This window comes from Siphateles boraxobius, unplaced genomic scaffold (genome assembly GCF_051911475.1).
Source record: "Siphateles boraxobius isolate OS27281-9 unplaced genomic scaffold, OSU_SipBor_1 8, whole genome shotgun sequence".
Taxonomy (NCBI): Eukaryota; Metazoa; Chordata; class Actinopteri; order Cypriniformes; family Leuciscidae; genus Siphateles; species Siphateles boraxobius.
The window spans coordinates 17,927,981-17,947,159 of record NW_027509208.1 but is presented as its reverse complement, the minus strand read 5'-3'; the positions used below and the strand labels follow the sequence as shown (position 1 = coordinate 17,947,159).

The 19,179-nt window shown below is 38.9% G+C and overlaps 1 protein-coding gene across 2 annotated transcripts in view; it reads left to right on the top strand.

Annotated features, from left to right (window-relative positions):
• prrc2c (proline-rich coiled-coil 2C) overlaps positions 1-19,179 on the top strand; it is a 63,425-nt gene that overhangs the window by 31,294 nt on the left and 12,952 nt on the right. Inside the window, exons 16-31 of one of the 2 annotated variants that reach the window (XM_077220746.1) lie at positions 2,671-2,831; positions 5,614-5,768; positions 5,920-6,298; positions 6,468-6,553; positions 6,702-6,896; positions 11,027-11,278; positions 11,727-11,819; positions 11,902-12,003; positions 12,193-12,379; positions 12,484-12,681; positions 13,376-13,497; positions 13,635-13,819; positions 13,915-14,149; positions 14,264-14,572; positions 14,822-14,925; positions 18,959-19,085. In XM_077220746.1, coding sequence (XP_077076861.1) covers positions 2,671-2,831; positions 5,614-5,768; positions 5,920-6,298; positions 6,468-6,553; positions 6,702-6,896; positions 11,027-11,278; positions 11,727-11,819; positions 11,902-12,003; positions 12,193-12,379; positions 12,484-12,681; positions 13,376-13,497; positions 13,635-13,819; positions 13,915-14,149; positions 14,264-14,572; positions 14,822-14,925; positions 18,959-19,085 — 2,890 coding nt within the window. Of the gene's footprint in view, positions 1-2,670; positions 2,832-5,613; positions 5,769-5,919; positions 6,299-6,467; positions 6,554-6,701; positions 6,897-11,026; positions 11,279-11,726; positions 11,820-11,901; positions 12,004-12,192; positions 12,380-12,483; positions 12,682-13,375; positions 13,498-13,634; positions 13,820-13,914; positions 14,150-14,263; positions 14,573-14,821; positions 14,926-18,958; positions 19,107-19,179 lie in introns of both variants that reach the window. The other variant, XM_077220745.1, reaches the window with a different exon arrangement.

Below are 19,179 nucleotides of genomic sequence, written 5' to 3'. Positions count from 1 at the left end.
GATGAGGCCGATCCAAATCCGATATTGTGCGTAGCTATACTGTTCTGTGGTGTTAAGCCCCACAAAAGCCACAAAAACATTATAAAGCACCATAAAGTTTTCGTCCACTATATTACAAGTGTTCTGAAGCCATTATATAGTATAATGTGAGATAGAAATGAACATTTAAGTCATTAAATTAAAGATCACGTAAACTCTTCCCTCCGCTGCGGCTGTCAATCATTCTCCATTCAGCATTCAAACAGCGCGTCGCGTTCAGTTACGACAGTCAACATGATAAAACTCTCTCCAAGATGATTCAATGTTACTATTATTATACTTGATCTGTAGATAGAGCTCTATGGTTTTGCATAAAACAACTGTATCTTGCTGGACTTTATTGCTGTAACTTAATCATGTTACTTTCTACCGGGTGTCTGTTAGATCACAACACTAGAGTAGAGTCAGAGCACTATAACTGAAATTTAAAACTGTTAAAAGAAAAGGCTCAATAAACTATTGCATAGATACTGTATAATACACTACGCATCAATCAGGGTTTCCGTTGTCCGGTAAAAAAATGAAATGTCCGACAAAATTAAATCTATCCGGTCAAATTGTCAGATTATAATTGCCCAATAATCCCGCCCCCTAAAACAATCTGAATTTGAGAATAATGTATAAAGCAAAAATACACTGATCTTTGGCTATGTTATAAATATAAATGAACAGACTCTACCATTTGAAAGTTACGAAACATCGCATGCTGCATTTCAAATAAAGCGCACGTCTAAAATATAGACCTGAACAACGAACGATTGAGTGATACGTTCCTGATTCACCATCGTCTGGCCTCTGAAAAAAGCTTTTAAGGCTAGTCTGCCTGGGCCTGGCCATATTTGAAACATCTCATTATAGCCTATAGATCAGTGGTTTTAATCAGTGGTTCCAATCCGCGCACTCATAGGCTACAGTTTTTTTCTCTCTCATCAAAACTGAATAGCCTATGGTTTCACAGACATTCACTTTTTGAAACATTGAGGCACGGATGTACCTAATACAAATAAATAAAACATCTCCAGTTAACTAGCAGATCATTCATTCAGTTCGCTATTAAATAAGATCTAGCGCTAAAATCTGTTGTTTTTGAAATCAAGCTGAGCGCTCGTGTCCGCTGCTATCAGCTGCATGGACGATGCGCTGCGCGAGTTGCGCAATCTTCACTCGGACGCGCTTTTCAATCTATCGCTGTTGTGGAGACTCTATTTATTCTTGTGAAATCACAAAATAAAATGCACACACAAACGTGTCCCTGCTTGATATAGACTGTTGCCACTGATGAACATAATAAACAATTGGCGTTGATTGACGCCAATCGGACGTTCATGTTTTTTTCCGTCTATTTGAAAGTTAAGCTAATAATAACATGTTGCATTCTATACGGCCTGATCATGTCATTTTTTTAAGTTACATAGACTGCCTCCAGTTTTCCTCAACTTGACTAATTAAGAGGCGATATTTGACCGGCATATCATCAAAATGTCCGTAAAACAAAACCTCTGCCGGTCACTTTGACCGGAACCATTTTTTTCTAGCGGAAACTCTGGCATCAGTATGTATTTCGTTTGTGCTTTGAACTTTTCAATGCGGGCTCTGCGCGCTGTGACTCCGTGTTGCTTCAAGCGGATCATTCTGCGCTCGGGATGCACATAAGCGCTTTGTGCCGCTCTGTATAGCAGCCTTTCATATCATACAGTGATGCAATGAAAGATTATTAATAGCCTTTCTTGTTCTGTTCTATCTATCATATCTGCCCAGTTATATCTGCCTCATTAAACAGCTGTGCTATACATTTAAAACATGTCTCAATTGTATAGTAGCTTATAGCTAGCCTATATAAAATAATTAATCTTTGATTTTTGCTATCTTGTTTTTCATAAATGTATTTTACAACAATACAAAGAGCAATGTGTAATGTTTTACCAGATTTAGTGTTACACTTATTGTCCCTTATTTGTTTTTTTTTTCACTAAATGTTCAGATTTTATACAATTATTGTGGACTCATTATTTTTCTAGACTAAATTTTATGGCTGAATTATCCACTAATCTAGTTTATAATAGCATTTTTGTCGTAGATAATGATCATATATTTTTTGGATTTGTTTTTCTTTATAATGAAGTTATCTGTATTAAGTAGATTGTGTTTATCACACTAAAGAGTGATTATCAGTTCAACACACAGAGTTATATAAATTCTACTTGATTAAAAAAAAAAATCCAATGTGCTGGTATTGGATCGTTGTCAGTCGATACTCAGAATTTTTGGTATCGGATCGATTCTGAAAAAAGTGGTATCGGTGCATCCCTAAGCTAAACTCTACAAGATGTTGGCACTCCATGAGCAGGATTTGACACCCCTGCCTAAAATTAAGAATTGCATTTAAAAACAAAACTCATGCAGCACCATCTTAAAATTAAGCAACTGAATATATGGTCTGAGTATACTTCAGCCTTTCATGGCTTCCTGACTCGTGCAGCACCATCTTAAAATTAAGCAACTGAATATATGGTCTGAGTATACTTCAGCCTTTCATGGCTTCCTGCTGTATTAAAGCATTATTGGAAACATTATTTGAATCTGCCTTGCTCTGATTTTCTGATGAGCTAATATTTTCTCTATTCCCTGCAGTGCTGCTGCTCAGAATGCAGAGGCCGCTCAGGCTGGTACAGGTCAAAAGGCTGGGAAAGATCAAGCACCTAGCCGCCGGAAAGAGGAAGCAAAACAAGCTGTCAAAAAACCCAAAGAGAAAGAAAATGCCTTGTCTCAGTTCGACCTCAACAATTATGCCAGTGAGTATTCAAGACTTTTGTCTATATTGCAGTAGTTGTACCCAGTAGCAACCTTTTTTTCATAGTAATTAATAGACAATTTTTAGTGACTCTAACCCCTGGTGTTTTAGCTAGCTGATTGGCTCTAAGCAAGAAGTTTTAATATTACAACCCCAAATCCATAAATGTTGGAACATTTTGTAAAATGCAATAAAATCGTTGTTTTTGTTAATTCTCTTTAACCTTTATTTAACTGACAAAGGTACAAAGAAAATATTTTTCAGTTTTCACTGACCAACTTAAGTGTATTTTGTAAATAAAAATAAATTTTGATTGTGATGGCTCAACATACTCAAAAATGTTGGGTCAGCGGCATGTTTTTCTCCGTCACATCAGTTTTCATTATAATTATACTTTTTTGATGTTTTGGAATTGGGCTCAGGGCCGGCCCGAGGCATAAGCAAACTAAGCGGCTGCTTGGGGCCACCAGGGGGCCCCCCAATCGATTAGAATATATATATTTTTTTTCAGATGACTTAAACAAGTGACATATGAATGAATGAATGAATGAATGATTCAAGACAAGAAAATTCTGATTTCATGATCAATATACCTGCGTTAAAGTCATGCGCATAATCTAGACACCTCGCTAGTGCATAGACCAGAGGTCTTCAATCCTGCTCCTGGAGGGCCACTGTCCTGCAGAGTTTAGTTCCAACCTGCTTCATCACACCTGTCTTTGTATATTCAAGCGATCCTGAAGAGCTTGATGAGCTGATTCAGGTGTGTTTGATTAGGTTTGGAACTAAACTCTGCAGGACAGTGGCCCTCCAGGAGCAGGATTGAAGACCTCTGGCATAGACAATTCGTGCGCAACTGCGCATAGTTACGGTATCGGTTAAAGTTGGAGAAAATAGCCGCAGGGGAACTTAACCTTCTAGGTGTAAGGGTAGCAGTTTGAATAAATAATAAACATAGCAGTTTGAACTCTTCTTCACTTTATTATACCACACATCAGATCACTAACTCCAAAAACCCGCGACACTCCAGTACCAAGTGCGCACGACCCATTCCTATCTACGGTAAGCCCTGAGGGGAGAAATAGAGTGCATACACACATACAACGAGCCCCAGTACATCATTACCGGTTTTATAGTAACAGACTTTGTTGGATTCTGTCATGTACAATCCAACAAAGTCTGTTACAATAATAATAATGAAAAAGATTTTGAGGACAGTTACACTGTATTGAGACAGTTGAGAAATAATAATATTTTTACAGTTTTCAACAATAATTGTCATTGTTGAACCCTTGCTCTTATTATGTTTCTGATTTCTCAGTTTTGTCATTATTTTAGAAAATAATTTATTTTATGTTTTGAGACAGTTTGTTTTAAGTTTCGAAGAGTTAGTAATAAAAAAATAGATGTCTACTTAAATAAAGTTTTAACTTTTACTTTTTTTTAAGTATTTATTTTTTATTAATACATAACCTCACTGTATTCATTTATAATGTATCATTATTGCGTGACATTTGTGTCAATAATCGTCAAGCACAGGTGACTTCGCGTAGTGGGAGGGGGCCCCCAAATCAAATTCTACTTATGGCCCCCAAAAGGCTCTGATTGGGCTAAAATTCCAATTGCAGTTAGTATACTCAATTTCGACTGATACATGACCACTTCAAAACAGTCTGGTCATCGTTGTCTGATTCTCCTTTTTGTGATGAGACAGATCTGGACTGCAGGTAGTCAAGCACATCTCTTCTATGGTGTAGTCTCTAGAAACCACTTTTTAGAATATATGTGCAGAATTAGGCCTGTCATTGTCTTGCTTCCCAGAAAGATGTAATCTTGATGGCGGTATACGTTTCTGTGCCACAACATCAATGATACCTTCTCACATATGCAAGTCACCCATAACTTTTACACTGATGCAACCCTATGCCATGACAGATGTTTGCTTTTGTCACTGATGAAATTCTGGATGGTCCTTTTCGTCTCTGAGCACTCCGAAACTTTTTTTCCAAAAACAAGCTGAAACAATCATATTTTTCCAATATTGTGCAGCCCTTGTGTTAAGTGACAACGGTTTTCCAAAGAACTCCCAAGCCCATTTGGCTGTATTTAACAAAGAAGTATGACGGTTTCCCATTCAATGCCATCTGAGGGCTAGAGGGTCGCACGCATTCAACGGAGATCTCCTGCCTTGCACTACACAGACTGAGATTTCTCTGGATTCCCTGAATCTTATCACAATATGTATGGTAGTTGGTGAAAGATCTAAATACGTTGCAAACTTGCATTGAGAAATGTGATTTTTGAATTGTTTGACAATTCTCATTAAATTTGCTACAGTGGTGAGCCATGACCCATCTTTGCTTGCAAAGATCGAGTCTTTGGTGGATGCTCCTTTTATACCCAAACACGATCTAACCTATTACCAATTTGTCTGCTAATTGTGAACTCTTTTAAAATAGTTTAACTTGGATATTCTATAGTCTTTTCACTTTTATATTGTGTTGCAGCCATCAAAATCAATATTTGTTTATATTTACAAAATACAATTAATTTGGTCAGTGAAAACATTGGATTTTTTTTGTTCTTTAATCAGTTAAATAAAGAAATAAAAATTAACTAATCTCATTCCTCAAATCCTCATTTATTTTATATTCATTTTACAAACTGTCCCAACTTTTCTGGATTAGGGGTTGTATTATAGTATTATTGAATTACTAAGTTTTAATATTGGTAAACTGAATAAAATTGTTTGAAACTCATTTGTCCTCTTTTCTCTTCCACAGGTGTAGTGATCATTGATGACCACCCAGAAGTCACAACCCTGGAGGACCCTCAGTCGAACACTACTGATGATGGGTTCACAGAGGTTGTTTCACGGAAACAGCAGAAACGTTTGCAGGATGAGGAACGAAGGAAGAAAGAAGAGCAGACTTCACAGGTGTGGAAAGAAAAGGACCTAATTCATTTATTATTTTATTAATTTAGTATTGTCAGTTAGCATTCATGTATTGCATGCATTGAACCATGGCAGTTGGTGCAATGCCAAAATTTCATCCGATATCTTCTATGTCTGTCCAAATGCTTTGCAGAACTGGAGTAAAAAGGGCTCTGGAGAGAAGGGCAGGGGTGGTGGCGGTTCTAAACTTCCCCCACGGTTTGCCAAAAAACAACATCAACAGCAGCAAGGAATGGCAGCAGGGCAGCAGCAGCAACCATCAGCCCAAGCTCCACAGCCCCAGTCTGTCCTACAGCAGCCTCAACCACAGCAAGCTATCTCTGTGTCACAGCACAATCTGCCCACCTCTAATCAGAGCACTAGCCCGCCCCAGCCTCTTGAGGGTGCTGTTGCACCTCTGGCTCCTGCACCTGTAGACTTCTCTGCCAAGAGTCAGACGCACAACACCCTGGGTACTGAACTGTGGGAGAACAAGGTGGCTGGCTCCACTGTTCTCTCTGATGTCAAGAAACGTAAGTGTCTCAACTTAAAGCCAAGTTTACTTACACCGCATACTATCTTTATTAATGTTTACTTGAATAGTTTCTTGAAAAACAAAGAAATAAATTAAGAGCAGGGAGTTTTTCTTCTTGACATATTTTTTCTTTGATTTAATTTTTGATTTAACTCTTTCTATTGTAGTTGGACCTATCAGCCCTCCCCAGCCTCCCTCTGTCAGTGCCTGGAACAAACCCCTTACTTCATTCACTGGGACTGTTACACCTGAGGTGTGAGAAGGATATTTGAATATTTCGATAAGAATTTAACAAGGGTGTTTATCACCAGGTTGATATTTTTACGGGCTGACCAGCACCATTTTGATATTCTGAACTTTAGTAAGTGGTGATGTTTGTGTGTGTGTGTGTGTGTTTTTAGGGTGTGAAACCTGGCACAGACACTGGGGTTGAGCTGGGTATGGAAAGCATCCAGTTTGGTGCCCCCTCTTCATCAGGCAGCACTGAGAGTGATGGAGTGCCCACCCTGCTAGAGAAAACCTCTGATAATAAACTACCTGAACCCAAAGAGCAGAGACAAAAACAGCCCCGCGCTGGACCTGTCAAACCTCAGAAGGTAGTCCCTGCTTTTGTCTATAGAAGGACCTGTATATACAACGTCAGGGTTCCCACTCGTCATGGAAAACCTGGAAAATCGCTGATAAACTTTCCAGTCATGGAAAACGCATGGAAAATTTGAGAATGTAAAATATCCTGGACAATCTTGTCCTGGAAAATTATTTTTTTGAAAGTTCTTCAGTTTTTCTTTAGCAGAGAACAAAGACAGGGTTTGAAAAAGGTGCTTAAAGTGCTTGAAGTACTTGAATTTGACTTTTTGATATTTAAGTCCAGGAAAACCTTTGAAAACAGCAATATTTTTGAAGAGGTACTTGAAAGTCCTTGAATTATTAAAAATAGGGATGCACCAATACCGAGCTCATGTACTCGTAAAAATGCTCCGATACCAACAACCGATATGCCCAGGCACTGTGTGTACAGTAACACATAGCTGCGGTGCGCAAGCTGATCAGAGAAAACTGCGCAGTGGATTGAGCGCGCAGCGGCACAGACACGTGAGCTGGTCGAGCACATCCCTAAACAGACATCAGTGGAAGGTTTGTAGTTCAGTCGGATGTCAATGGCAAAGAAAATAAAACGAGGCATGTAGCTTATTATTAATGTTAACTGACGATAGAGAGCGCAGTTCTTTTGAATGCTCTTGATTGCTGATCGTTCATTCAGCACGTGTTATTTGGATGAAAACTAAATTGTATATGTAAGTAAAGTAAAACATGAACTGTTACCTGATTTATGTATAACGAGTGATTCCCTACATTATTACCGGAAGTTTGCAGTCAAGAAGTTCCATGAACGCAAACATCAGCGCGCGCCCCGCAAACCATGCAGCGTCTCCGCATGCGAATACTGAATTAAATTGTCTTTCACGTCTTGCGCTTGTACGGACGAATTCACACAAAATTATGTAAAAACGCCCATCTTGGCGAGTTAGTATCCTAGTAAACAAAGTCAGTTATATCCATAGACAGAAAATGAAATGGACACAGCGACCCCATTGATTTCAACGGAGAAGACTGAAGCCCTATTATTGCACTTCCTGTCTGATGGCTGAGCGACTGCGCAGGCTCAAACTGAGCATGACGACAGTCTGACAGTTGTACATCTTCTAGTAGCTGTGGCAAAACAAATCTGAATCACCTAATTCCTCAAAAACGTTGTTGAAATATTTTGTCCCGTTGTTTTTATGGACTCTCTATCTATGGGCTTCTCCCTTGACTTTATGCCTCCATGTCCCCCCGATTGCCTCATAGACAGTAAAAGATTGACTGCGAGCTTCTCCTCCTGTCTATACAGTAATGTCTCTATTGTGCGACATAAAGTAGCGTGGTTATGACGCAATCGTTAACCTATTTTTACAAAAACGGCTTCTACGGGGCCATAACGTAAGATACAAAGTAATGGAGCCTTTTATACATTGTCGTGTTTCATTAGAAATAAATAATGGACAAATGAAGTCTTTGGACGCCTCAGATGTAAAGTTATTCGCTGTCAAAGTGACGCCAAAATGAATGGTAGTCAATGGAATGCTAACAGCAGGTGAAGTTCTGCTACAATGGCGGCTCCCGCGAGGCTTCAACTTCCGGCTGATGGATTACCCCCTTGGTTATATCTCAAGTGAACGTAGCCATGTTCAAATGGGGTCTGTGCGTTCTGTCTTAAAGGGGCAGCAGTTTAACAAACTCACTGCTGTTTTAATGTTAATCAAACAATGGACAAATAAATTACTCACTGCTCTTGACTAAATAGGCTACCCTTTTCAACTTTACAAAAAGTTCCATCTAGATTTAATTTATCCAGTAATGAATATGCATTTTTTTCACATTTTATTACTTTATTCAAATTTCTGTACCTGTTAGATATACCCGAAAAACTCTAAAAACACTGTTAATTTCATTTGTAGCCTTTCTTTGTTCTATTGTATTTATTTGTAAGTTGATTATTCGTTCTTATTTTGTTGCTGGCTGGTTACCTTTAATAATGTTTTAAATTCACATTAATTAGGCTGGCAGTTTTTGTTGTAGTATCAAAATTGGATTAAATAATTGATATTTCACGGGTGTGTAAACATCTGTTTCAATATCCTTTCAATGGTTAAGTGGATTTCCCATACCTGACAGCGCCGGTCAATGGATTGACCTCTATGAAGTGAAACATCAGATACCACATATATTTAATTTGAGTAAAAAAATAAAATGAAAAAAATAAAAATAATAATAAAGATATTGTTTGATAAGTGATGATTGAAGTCCTTGAAATCCTAAAATGTAGTGCTTAAAGTCCTTGAAAGTCCTGGAATTTCATTTGACAGAGTCTGTACGAACCCTGCAAAGAGATTATCACTGGCCAAAAAAAAAGGAATATTGTTCAAACCTCACACAATATAGCCTACCAGCCGAGACACCTTCTTTAGATGTGACGTAATGACGCAAAGACATGCTCGAATTTCCTGCAGAAATCCACCAGTACCACTGGAATTAAAAACATTATTACAAGCTTAGTTTTGAATCGAGCTACAGCAAGCAGATAGTTTTGAACACTGGCTGGTTATGTATTTAAATTTTATTGTAGATAAATGTTATGTAGATCATTTTTAACCCAAAAAGGTTACGGACTGGAGCTTTAAATAAAACATTCAAATAGTTCCAATATTTTTTGTTATAATTTTTTAGTAAACGTTTTGTTAACATTTTTAAGTAGTAAACGTAACTATCACGTTCAATTGCAAGAGTATAGCCTAAAAAAAGAAGCCCTTCACACACACACATGCGCGCCAGTCAGACCAATTGCAGCAATGCATAACATATGCTTAAACTTTTATGTTGCCACGCAACAATCATTTCAGCATGCATTCACTGTACACACAGGGACGTGATTGAGGAACAAATATTGTATTGCAGTCTTTGCGAGACCTTGTTTGTATTTCACGTCGGCCAAATACAGACAACAACAAAAAATTGAAGTCCCCAGCCTGTTGGTCTTTAATAAAGATTCGGAGTACAAATTTTTCATTTAAAACGCACGGAACAAAAAGTGCGTCAGCTTTTACTGCGTGTTCAAGTCACGTTACAGCTCTTCTTCAGCGTTAAACTACCAGAATACACAAATATGCTTAGATGCTTAGAGTGGTTATATTATAACATCTTAAAGGGAAATTCACATATGAGAGAGCTTTATAACTTGCATAGTATATAACTTATAACAGCTTTAACTGAAATAGACACAAGTTTAATATAACTATTCTGTTAATAAAACACACACACACAAAAAAAAACGAATAAACGATCGATTAAGTGCTAGATTAATCGATTTAAAAAAGAATCGATAGCTGCAGCCCTACAATTATGTAAACAATTGCAAGAAAAAGTCATAATAGCGAAATAAAGTTGCAATTACCTTTTTTATTTTTTATTCTGTGGCGTAAACAAGCTTCCATAGTCATAATGTATGATTAAGAGCCCATATTAAAAACTGATTTTATAGTTAAGTCATGGTAATAAACTGTACGCCTTTTAAAGACTTAGGCTGAATTCGAAATCGCCCCCTCAACCCTCATTCACTATTCCCTACGTTTGTCCACTAATACTGTTCACTTGAAGGAGGGAATGAAAACGAGTCAGTGAATTCGGACAGCTTTTGAGCCATACATCGGTTGCACACTCGTTATTGCAGTGCAATGTGGGATTGAATGAGTACACACAGTAACGTCCACTATGGTTTCAGACAGCACTACAAAATGGCTGTCCCCTCAAATTGCGCCCTATCTGAGGGTATATGGGGCGATTTCCGATTCAGGATTAGAGAGCAATATATCAATTTAGCACTTGATCCTTGTCTTTTATTCCCGCCATAGTAAAATTGAAAATGTCCTGGAAAATGATCGCCGAAAAATAGTGGGAACCCTGAACGTGCAACAGCAATTGCATTACAAATATTCTGTTTAATTTGGAAAGTCTGCTGCATTATGTATGTTTGTGAGATATGTGGCACAGGGCTGTGAAATTGGCTGCTGTTGTTAAGGCAAAAGGGGGACAAATTGTTGTGCTGATATGCAAAATAGAAAAATGTTCATTAGTGGTCCCAGACTTTTGTGTGTATGTTGGTGAATAATGAACAATTTCTCCTCTACAGTTACCTGACATCCCTCTACTGGAGCACAAGGAATATAAACCTGGACCCATTGGTAAAGAGCGTTCGCTCAAGAACCGCAAGGCTGCCAAAGATGTGCGTCAGTCCGATGGAGAGGGTCTGGATAAAAGTGGAACTGGAGGCAGCCGAGACCGAGACTCCAGCTCACCTACTAAAGACAACGTTCCTGAGCTGGGTGGAGACATTGAGGGCATGATCACTGCTCCATCAGCAGAATACTCCAGCAGCTCTAAGGTGCAATATAATATCCTGCTGCCTCAATCATTTCATTTGTACACTACCATTCAAAAGTTCAGTGAGTTTTTAAAATTTGTTTTTCTTCAGAAAGGTTGTATTAAATTGATCGTAAGTGTCAGTAAAGACATTTTATGTTACAAAATTCTTTTCAAATAATGCTGTTCTTCTGAACTTTGTTCATCAAAGAATCCTGAAAAAAAAATCACTTAAAAATATTATCCACAAAAAATATTAAAAGGCACAACGGTTTTCAACATTGATGCTCAAGAACATTTATCAAATATCAATGTAGTTATTTTTATTCAATTGTATATTACACTCAAATAAATGTAGCCCTGATGAGCGTAAGAGACTTTTCCAAGCACAAACTTTTGATTAGTAGTGTATATTTTATAGAAAAATGATTTGTAGGGTTTATTTTTCCCTGACTCTATTTATTGTGCAGGAATCGGTGACTGATTACACAATCCCGTCGTCCTCTTTAGCTGACAACGTCCCCACTGCAGGGACAAAGATGGAGGAGAGCCTTGTGACCCCTGTTAGTGCTTCAGTGCTGTAATCGATCTTTGTGTTTGCGTAGTTTTTCTGTGTTCTGATCCTTTTCTTGGTTGTTGGTTCAGGTGGCTCTCCCGCACCCGTTACCTATTCAGCGAAGAGAAGCCCTGCAGCAAAGCTCCAGCCTTGCCACAGTCTCTCCTGCTACTGTAGACCTCACACTCAAAGTAAGACGCACACTGAATGATTAATTTGCTAATCAGAATTTTTCAAATACTGATCCACTAATCAATGGCAGCACAAAACAAAAATTTTAGGCCAGGTTTTATTTTTGTTTGTTATAGTTTCACCAGTCATAAATCAGCAGATGCTACCAAAAGCATCTTGTAAAACTGGTTCTCACTTTTTTCCTGCAGATGGAATCAGCCCGTAAGGCTTGGGAGAACTCGCCTAGTCTGGGGGAAAAGAGCTCTCCTGTCACATCCTCTGCTTCCCCCATCACCAGTGGAGGAGGAGCAGGCAGTACCTCCTTTAACTCCTTCTCTAGTGCTTCAGTGCCTCAGATACCTGTGGCCTCTGTCACCCCCAGCACCTCACTGTCCGGTAGGAGTTTACACTTTATGCTTTGACCCTTTCATGGGGTGTGCTGGTAAAAGCACTTTAAAAAGACTTTGGCAGGATTTTAATATTTATCCTCTGTTATACAGGATCCGCTACCTACACAACGTCCTCTCTAAGCACGAAGAGCACATCAGCCACTGACCCTCCCAACATCTGTAAGGTGAAGCCCCAGCAGCTGCAGAGTTCAGTAATGTCCAGCACTAACTTTTCCCAACTGGGCTGTGCGCCTTCTCTGTTACCGCAGCAACAGACCCCACAGGTGTTCGTATCCCAGTCTGCAGCAGGTACTTTTATTTATAGACCAGAACACCCTCATGCAGCCAATATACATAATTTTGTTATTAATTTTGAATATTGTCTTTTGAATGATGTGAATTTGATTTAATACACTATTTTTCAAAAGTTTGGGGTTAGTAAGACTTTTAAAAGAAGTTTCTTATGCTCACGAAGGCTGCATTCATATAATTAAAATGCCTTGTAATATTAGGAAATATCATCAGAATTGAAAACCTTTTAAATTTTAAAATGTAGTTTATTTCTGTGATGCAAAGCTTGATTTCACTATCATTAGTCCAGTCTTCAGTGTCACATGATCCATCAGAAATCATTCTAAAATGCTGATTTGATGCTCAAGAAACTTTTATTTTTTTATTTTATTATCAGTTGAAAAAGGTTGTGCTGCTTAATATTTTTGTGGAAACCATGATACTTTTTTCTTCAGGATTCTTTGTTGAATAGAAAGTAAAAAAAAAAAACAGCATTTATTTTAAATGGAAAATGTTTATGACATTTACTGTCACTTTTGATTAAATGCATCCTTGCTGAAAAGTATGAATTTCTTTACTTACTGACCCCAGACTTTTGAACGATAATATGCATTTAACCATTTCTAATTGATATTGCATTTCTATATTTTATATCTTCATCTGCATGCAAGTCTTTTGAATAAGTGATCAACTCTTGTTTCTAATCGTGTAGGTACTGCAGCTCAAATCCCGGCTTTCTACATGGACACAAGCCACTTGTTCAGTGCGCCCCATCCTCGTTTGGCTCCTCCCACTTTAGCCCAACAGCAAGGCTATCAGCCTGGACTTTCACAGGTATCACCCACCACCAGTGTCTTCCTCCAGCAGGATCAGCCTGTCAAGTCATTATCTTGGAAGAATGTTTCCAGTAGTCCTATTTTCCTGAAGTTATTGAGGTTGGTTGACACCCTGTAATGATTTGTTCCTTATAGCCCACAGCGGTGCAGCAGATCCCCATCCCTATCTACGCACCTCTTCAGGGGCAGCATCAGCATCAGCATCAACATCAACACCAACACCAACACCAGCATCAGCACCAGGCCCAGCTGAGCCTCAACACTGGACCTCCGGTGTCTCAACAGCAAGATCTCTTCGGCTCCTCCTTACAAACCTACAGGTACTGCAGACTGCTTTTAACTCTGCAGCATCCAACAATTGTATGTGTAATAAATAATATTTCAATATATATTGTGTGCTCTCTTTCCTTCACAGGTCTCAGCAGGCATTCATGCAAAACAGCCTCTCCCAGACATCTGCCATGATGCTGTCTGGGACGCCACTGCATAGTTACCCTGGAGTGCAGCCTCCAGATTTGGGCAAGCCTCAGTCCAACCTGGCCTTTCAACAGACCTCAAACACCCAACACATCCCAATCCTGTTTGAACCCCAACTGAATCAGCCCTCTGGCATGGGAGGTTCACAGCTGATAGACACGCACCTACTGCAGGTCAGAATTTAATTCTGGCTGCTTGTGGCCAATTATACTTTCCTCCCTCCCACTTTTTCAGTCTGCCATGACCTTGATCTAAACTGCTGTTTTTTGGGTGTGTTTGATCTGCAGCGTCAGGGAATGAGTCAGCACTCAAACCTGTACTCTGGACAAGTCCAGCAGCAGAGCAGCTACTACAGCTCAACACACAGTCCCAGCTCTGCCCTACAGCAGGTGACCGTTCCTGTGCCAGGTTCACAGTTGTCTTTGCCCAACTTCGGCTCTGGTGGTGGTCAGCCGCTCTTGGCTTTGCCTCAGTCCCTTCCTCCGACCCCTCCCCAAGGCCCGCCTCCCAGCCTCAACCGCCAGCCCCCCAGCAATCCGCCCTACCGTGGCCTTATTGGCCAGAATACACACAGTATGATGCAGCCTTCCAATAAGGTTTGTGCACAAATGCACATACGCTGATACCCATGTTTTCTTTGCTCTATTAATTTTTTTGTAAAACTTCTGTTTATTTTAAAATTTATTGTACTTCAAATGTGGTTTTATTTACTTGCAATAGTCAAGTTAATGGCTGTAGACCAGGGATATTTACTCATGTTTGATGCTTGGCAAATTTTCTTTGTAGACCCTGTAGTAGATTAATTCCTGCACACTTGAAACATTGATGCTTTTTATCTGTTGTAGATGTGTGAGATGGATCTGAAGCTCTTCAGTGGTGGAATGGATATGAAGCCTGGAACTCCACCTATCAGCGCCAGAAGCACTACCCCCACATCTAGCCCTTATAGGTGTGTATGCATGCAAAGCCATCCAGCTTAAAGGAACATGCCACCTTTTTTGAAATAGGGGTTATTCACCGTCTCCCCTACATTTAGATAGGTGGGCAAACGCATTTTTGTCTCAGTGCATGCATTGTCTTAGAGCGCTTTCACACTTGGTTCGATTGCCTGTTCCGAACCCAAGTTCGATTGCTCCCCCTGCCCCCGATGTACTGTTTACATTATATTTGTATCCGAACTGCGGTACGCTTATGTCATCAAACTGCAGCTGGCGCATAATGGCGTTGCTTGGTAACCGGCGCCGCTATGAATGAAAAGGCGTCAAAATGGTTAGAATTGCTCGCTTCACATTTGTTCTTTTTTTTTTTAACCCTTGGTTTTGTTTTCAAAGAAAAGATACAAAAACACACTTGTGCCTGTCTGCCACAAAAGTATTAAAATCGTTCCAAAGACAGCTGGCTGTCAGCCGAAGACAATTTTTGCGGCAAGCATAAATCATCTCTCTGCTTGCAGTGGGTCAATCCTGCAATCCTACATAACGCGATTCTCTCATGGTGCACCGAACACGCCCCCCCCCCTGCTACCCCGCCCAGCCCTGGCTCACTGGACCTCATGTCTTGTGTACTCAATGAAGTCAGTTTTGTAGCCTAACCACCATTAACACCATATAATAGCTAGCCCCATGTTTTGTTACTTTCGATAATAAGCAAGGTGTAATCTTTCAAATTCTGTCTATTTGATCACGAAATTCAAACAATAAATGGTGTTTTGGCGCTCTTTGCTGTGGCGTGACAGATCGCTGCCTACTAGCTAATTTCAAGCGGCAGCGCAATCATCTCTTTCTCAGTTATAGAATAAAAATAAATGGACACCTGAAGGTATGTTTAAAGATACAGTATACTTACTGAAAGGCATCACAAGTCATGTAATCACTCAATCAGTGTTTCAGCAGCGGAAAGACGCCAATAAAACAGCTTAGTTTTTTACATAGCATTATATTTACCTCAGCAGGCAAGTCATCCAAATGAACTCTTGCACTAAATAAATGCACTATATTAGCCTATATTATGCTATATTTTACTTAACCTGTTAATGATATCTTGATTATTTAACGTATGTTTAAAATATATTTCATGAAAATGACAGCAACTGTGTAAATTACGAATTAGAGTAAAAATACAAGTTAATGCAAAAACTGCCTCATGTTCAGTTTACATGTTTTCATACAATGTGTTGGGTGTTGATTATTATATCTAAAAAATAAATAGCATCTGAATTTAGGCTAAAAGTCTAAAATGTTACAGTAAAGTGCGGGCTCCCTATATAGTTTAAACAGGGATTAAAGTTCTCCGTCGCTACGACGGATTTCCGTTAATTGCAGCGAGTCTCTGACGGATTTCCGTCAATTGCAGGGTTCCCGTCTGTCCTTAATCTCTTAAATTCACTTTTCATAATGTTAAGCCCGTAAATAGGCTTTCATTTCTCAAATAGTGTGATAAATGTCTTAATTTTAGTTTGTATAGGTCTTAAATTAAAGAAAGACGAGGTGTATTCACCCTACTGAGGGGGATGTGGTTAAGCCTGGATTGGAGCGAAAGTACGTTCCTCTCTCCACTCAAAGCATTCTGTAATCACTGCGCTTATGGTCCACTCGGGATTTTCAATTCCCGCTCACGGAAAAACTGCTCCGTGTTCACTTAATTAATCTTAGTTTTGGAGAAGTGCAAGTCAGGCTACGCTACAGCTGGTTTGCTGCGGTCCGAATCAGAGCGCGTTTGTTCCCGGCGTCCCCCGCAGCGTTGGTCTGGTTTCACATTCAACTTGATTCTATCGAACCCTGGTGCGTTTGCGTGCATATTATGTCATCGCAAACGTGCACGGCGCATGATAGAAAACAGAACGCGGGTCAATATTGGCCGTTTCTCAATACCAAGTAGGCTATGCAAACTTCTGACTTGCGTTCTTGGTAGTTCGGACTTGCCAAGTTCGACTCAGGAGCACGAACTCCCGAGGACGAGAGGACGCGAGTCCGGTAATTCTGCAAATGGAACAGCGCGTTCTTGATCGCGTCACTCAGCTCGCTCTGGCTACTCCGGTTATCTCTTTATGTATATTTTAGGCAACAATAAAACGAAATATGGTATAAAATACAAGTCTGCCTCTTTTCATCAACAATAAAATGAAATATATACAAAACACCTCTTTTCATTTATAAATGAACATATTATCATAAACATATTAAATGGCCACATAAATGTGGTTCAGACAACGCACATTGATTACTTCACTGCATATATTTATAACAACACGATATATAAAACACAACCCTGCTTCTTTTTGTTTTCATTTTAAAAATATGAAACATTATTGATCATTAAAACTGACATTTAACAAACAGAGACAGGGTTGTATCGTTTTATTGCATTATGCATGTACACATACAGTGAAGCAAATGCATAGTAAAATATATAAAGAATATTTTATATATTTTAGAATATATATCATTGCACAACCCTGTCTCTTTTTGTTAAATGTCAGTTTTAATGATCAATAATATCCAGTATAAAAGTATAAGTAGCCTAATAGGTAGGCTATAAGAAGCTATAGGCCTACAATGAGAAATAAAGCAAACAATTCAGTCAAACATTAGTCAGCTCTCTAATAGGCTAAAAAGTTCAAGTTAAATAGCCTAAATATATAAAGTTATGAAACTTCACTTTGCCCTCAGCCAAAACGATGTGCCATGGAACAAACTATATATTAATATAATTTACCATTGTTTGGTCTTATAAGATAAATAAAAACACGCACTGAAAAGTTATGTAGATGGTTGATTATTTGTCATAAGTCATTTTTTTTCATAGATTAAAATAGCTTTTAAAATACGCAAACTGGCAATATTAAAGCGCTTTAAAACATCTCCTCTTAAAACGCTATTGGTCTCGACTATTTAAATAAATTTAAAGGAATATGACTTGGCCTGAAAAATAAATTTCAGTCAGAAGAATTTTTTTCACTTTAATCCCTGTTAAAGCATTGGCAGATCTTTTTTTTTTTTATCCTTGCGTTTTAATCCGAAACTTTAATTGTAATTTAATTAATTTAAAGACAAAGACACAATTTTTTCATTAAACCGCTTTTTAAAAAACAGTACCCCACCGAACCGAGACGTCAAAACCATGGGAAGAACCGAACCGTCAGTTCTGTGTATCGTTACACCCCTAGTGCGCACCAAAAGTGCTAGTGTGAAAACGCCCTTAGTCTGGCAGCGCCGACACTAGCTTAGCGAATGGAATCCTTTGTTGCCGTATACCATGTCGTGAGTAAAAGTAATAATAAAAAAATAATAATAATTACTACTCGTATTCTGAATGAGTACAAATAGCAATGCGGATTTTAGGACTAGGCGATTTCCTAAGCAGATATTGGCTTGGGACTATATTGGGGGGAAGCACAGACGAGGCACTGCTATTTGTATCACATTTCCCACAAAAATATTTAGCAGCAAAAACTTCAACATTGATAAGAACCATTATTAATTGAGCACCAGTATTGATGATAACTTAGCACCAAATCAAAATATTAAGTTATTTTAAATTGTAATCATATTTCACAATACTATTTTACTGTATTTATGATCAAATAAATGAAGCATTATTGAGGATATGAGACTTTTCAAAAACCTTAACTTTTGACCGGTAGTGTACAAACCTTAAAAAGCAGAGCAGCGCTTGCTTGCCGTTTTTCTCTCTTGACTTTTTCGTTTGCTTGCTTTCGTTACTACTTTTGGGTTGTTTTGCTAAACACTCCTGGCAATTCAACATGCTCAATTGGCCAAAAAGCGACTGATGGGGTCTGATTAATGTCAATGGTGCAGAACACACCAGAGCAAAAACTAGACCAATGCTCAATTACAGCTCATTGGCCAACAAATAACCTTCAGCTTGGAGCATCACAGCCTTTTTGTGTACTGGATGCATATCCGTTATCTGTCTTAAGCATATTTTGTATTTTTTGACAGCTTTCTTGTTTGTGTTCTCAGGGCGAGCTCCACTAGCCCCAGTAGTCAGTCTAGCAAGATGAACAGCATGCTGTATCCCAAACAGTTCCAGTCGGCATCTGCAGGAATGCGCATTGCCCAGCACTTCCCAGGACAGTTCAACCCACAGGTCAGCCACTACAGACACCAAGTAAGTTTTTGCGAAATCATATTTCAATAACGCTTCTGGAGTATTTACTGTTTCTCGTATCTATCATGCTTAC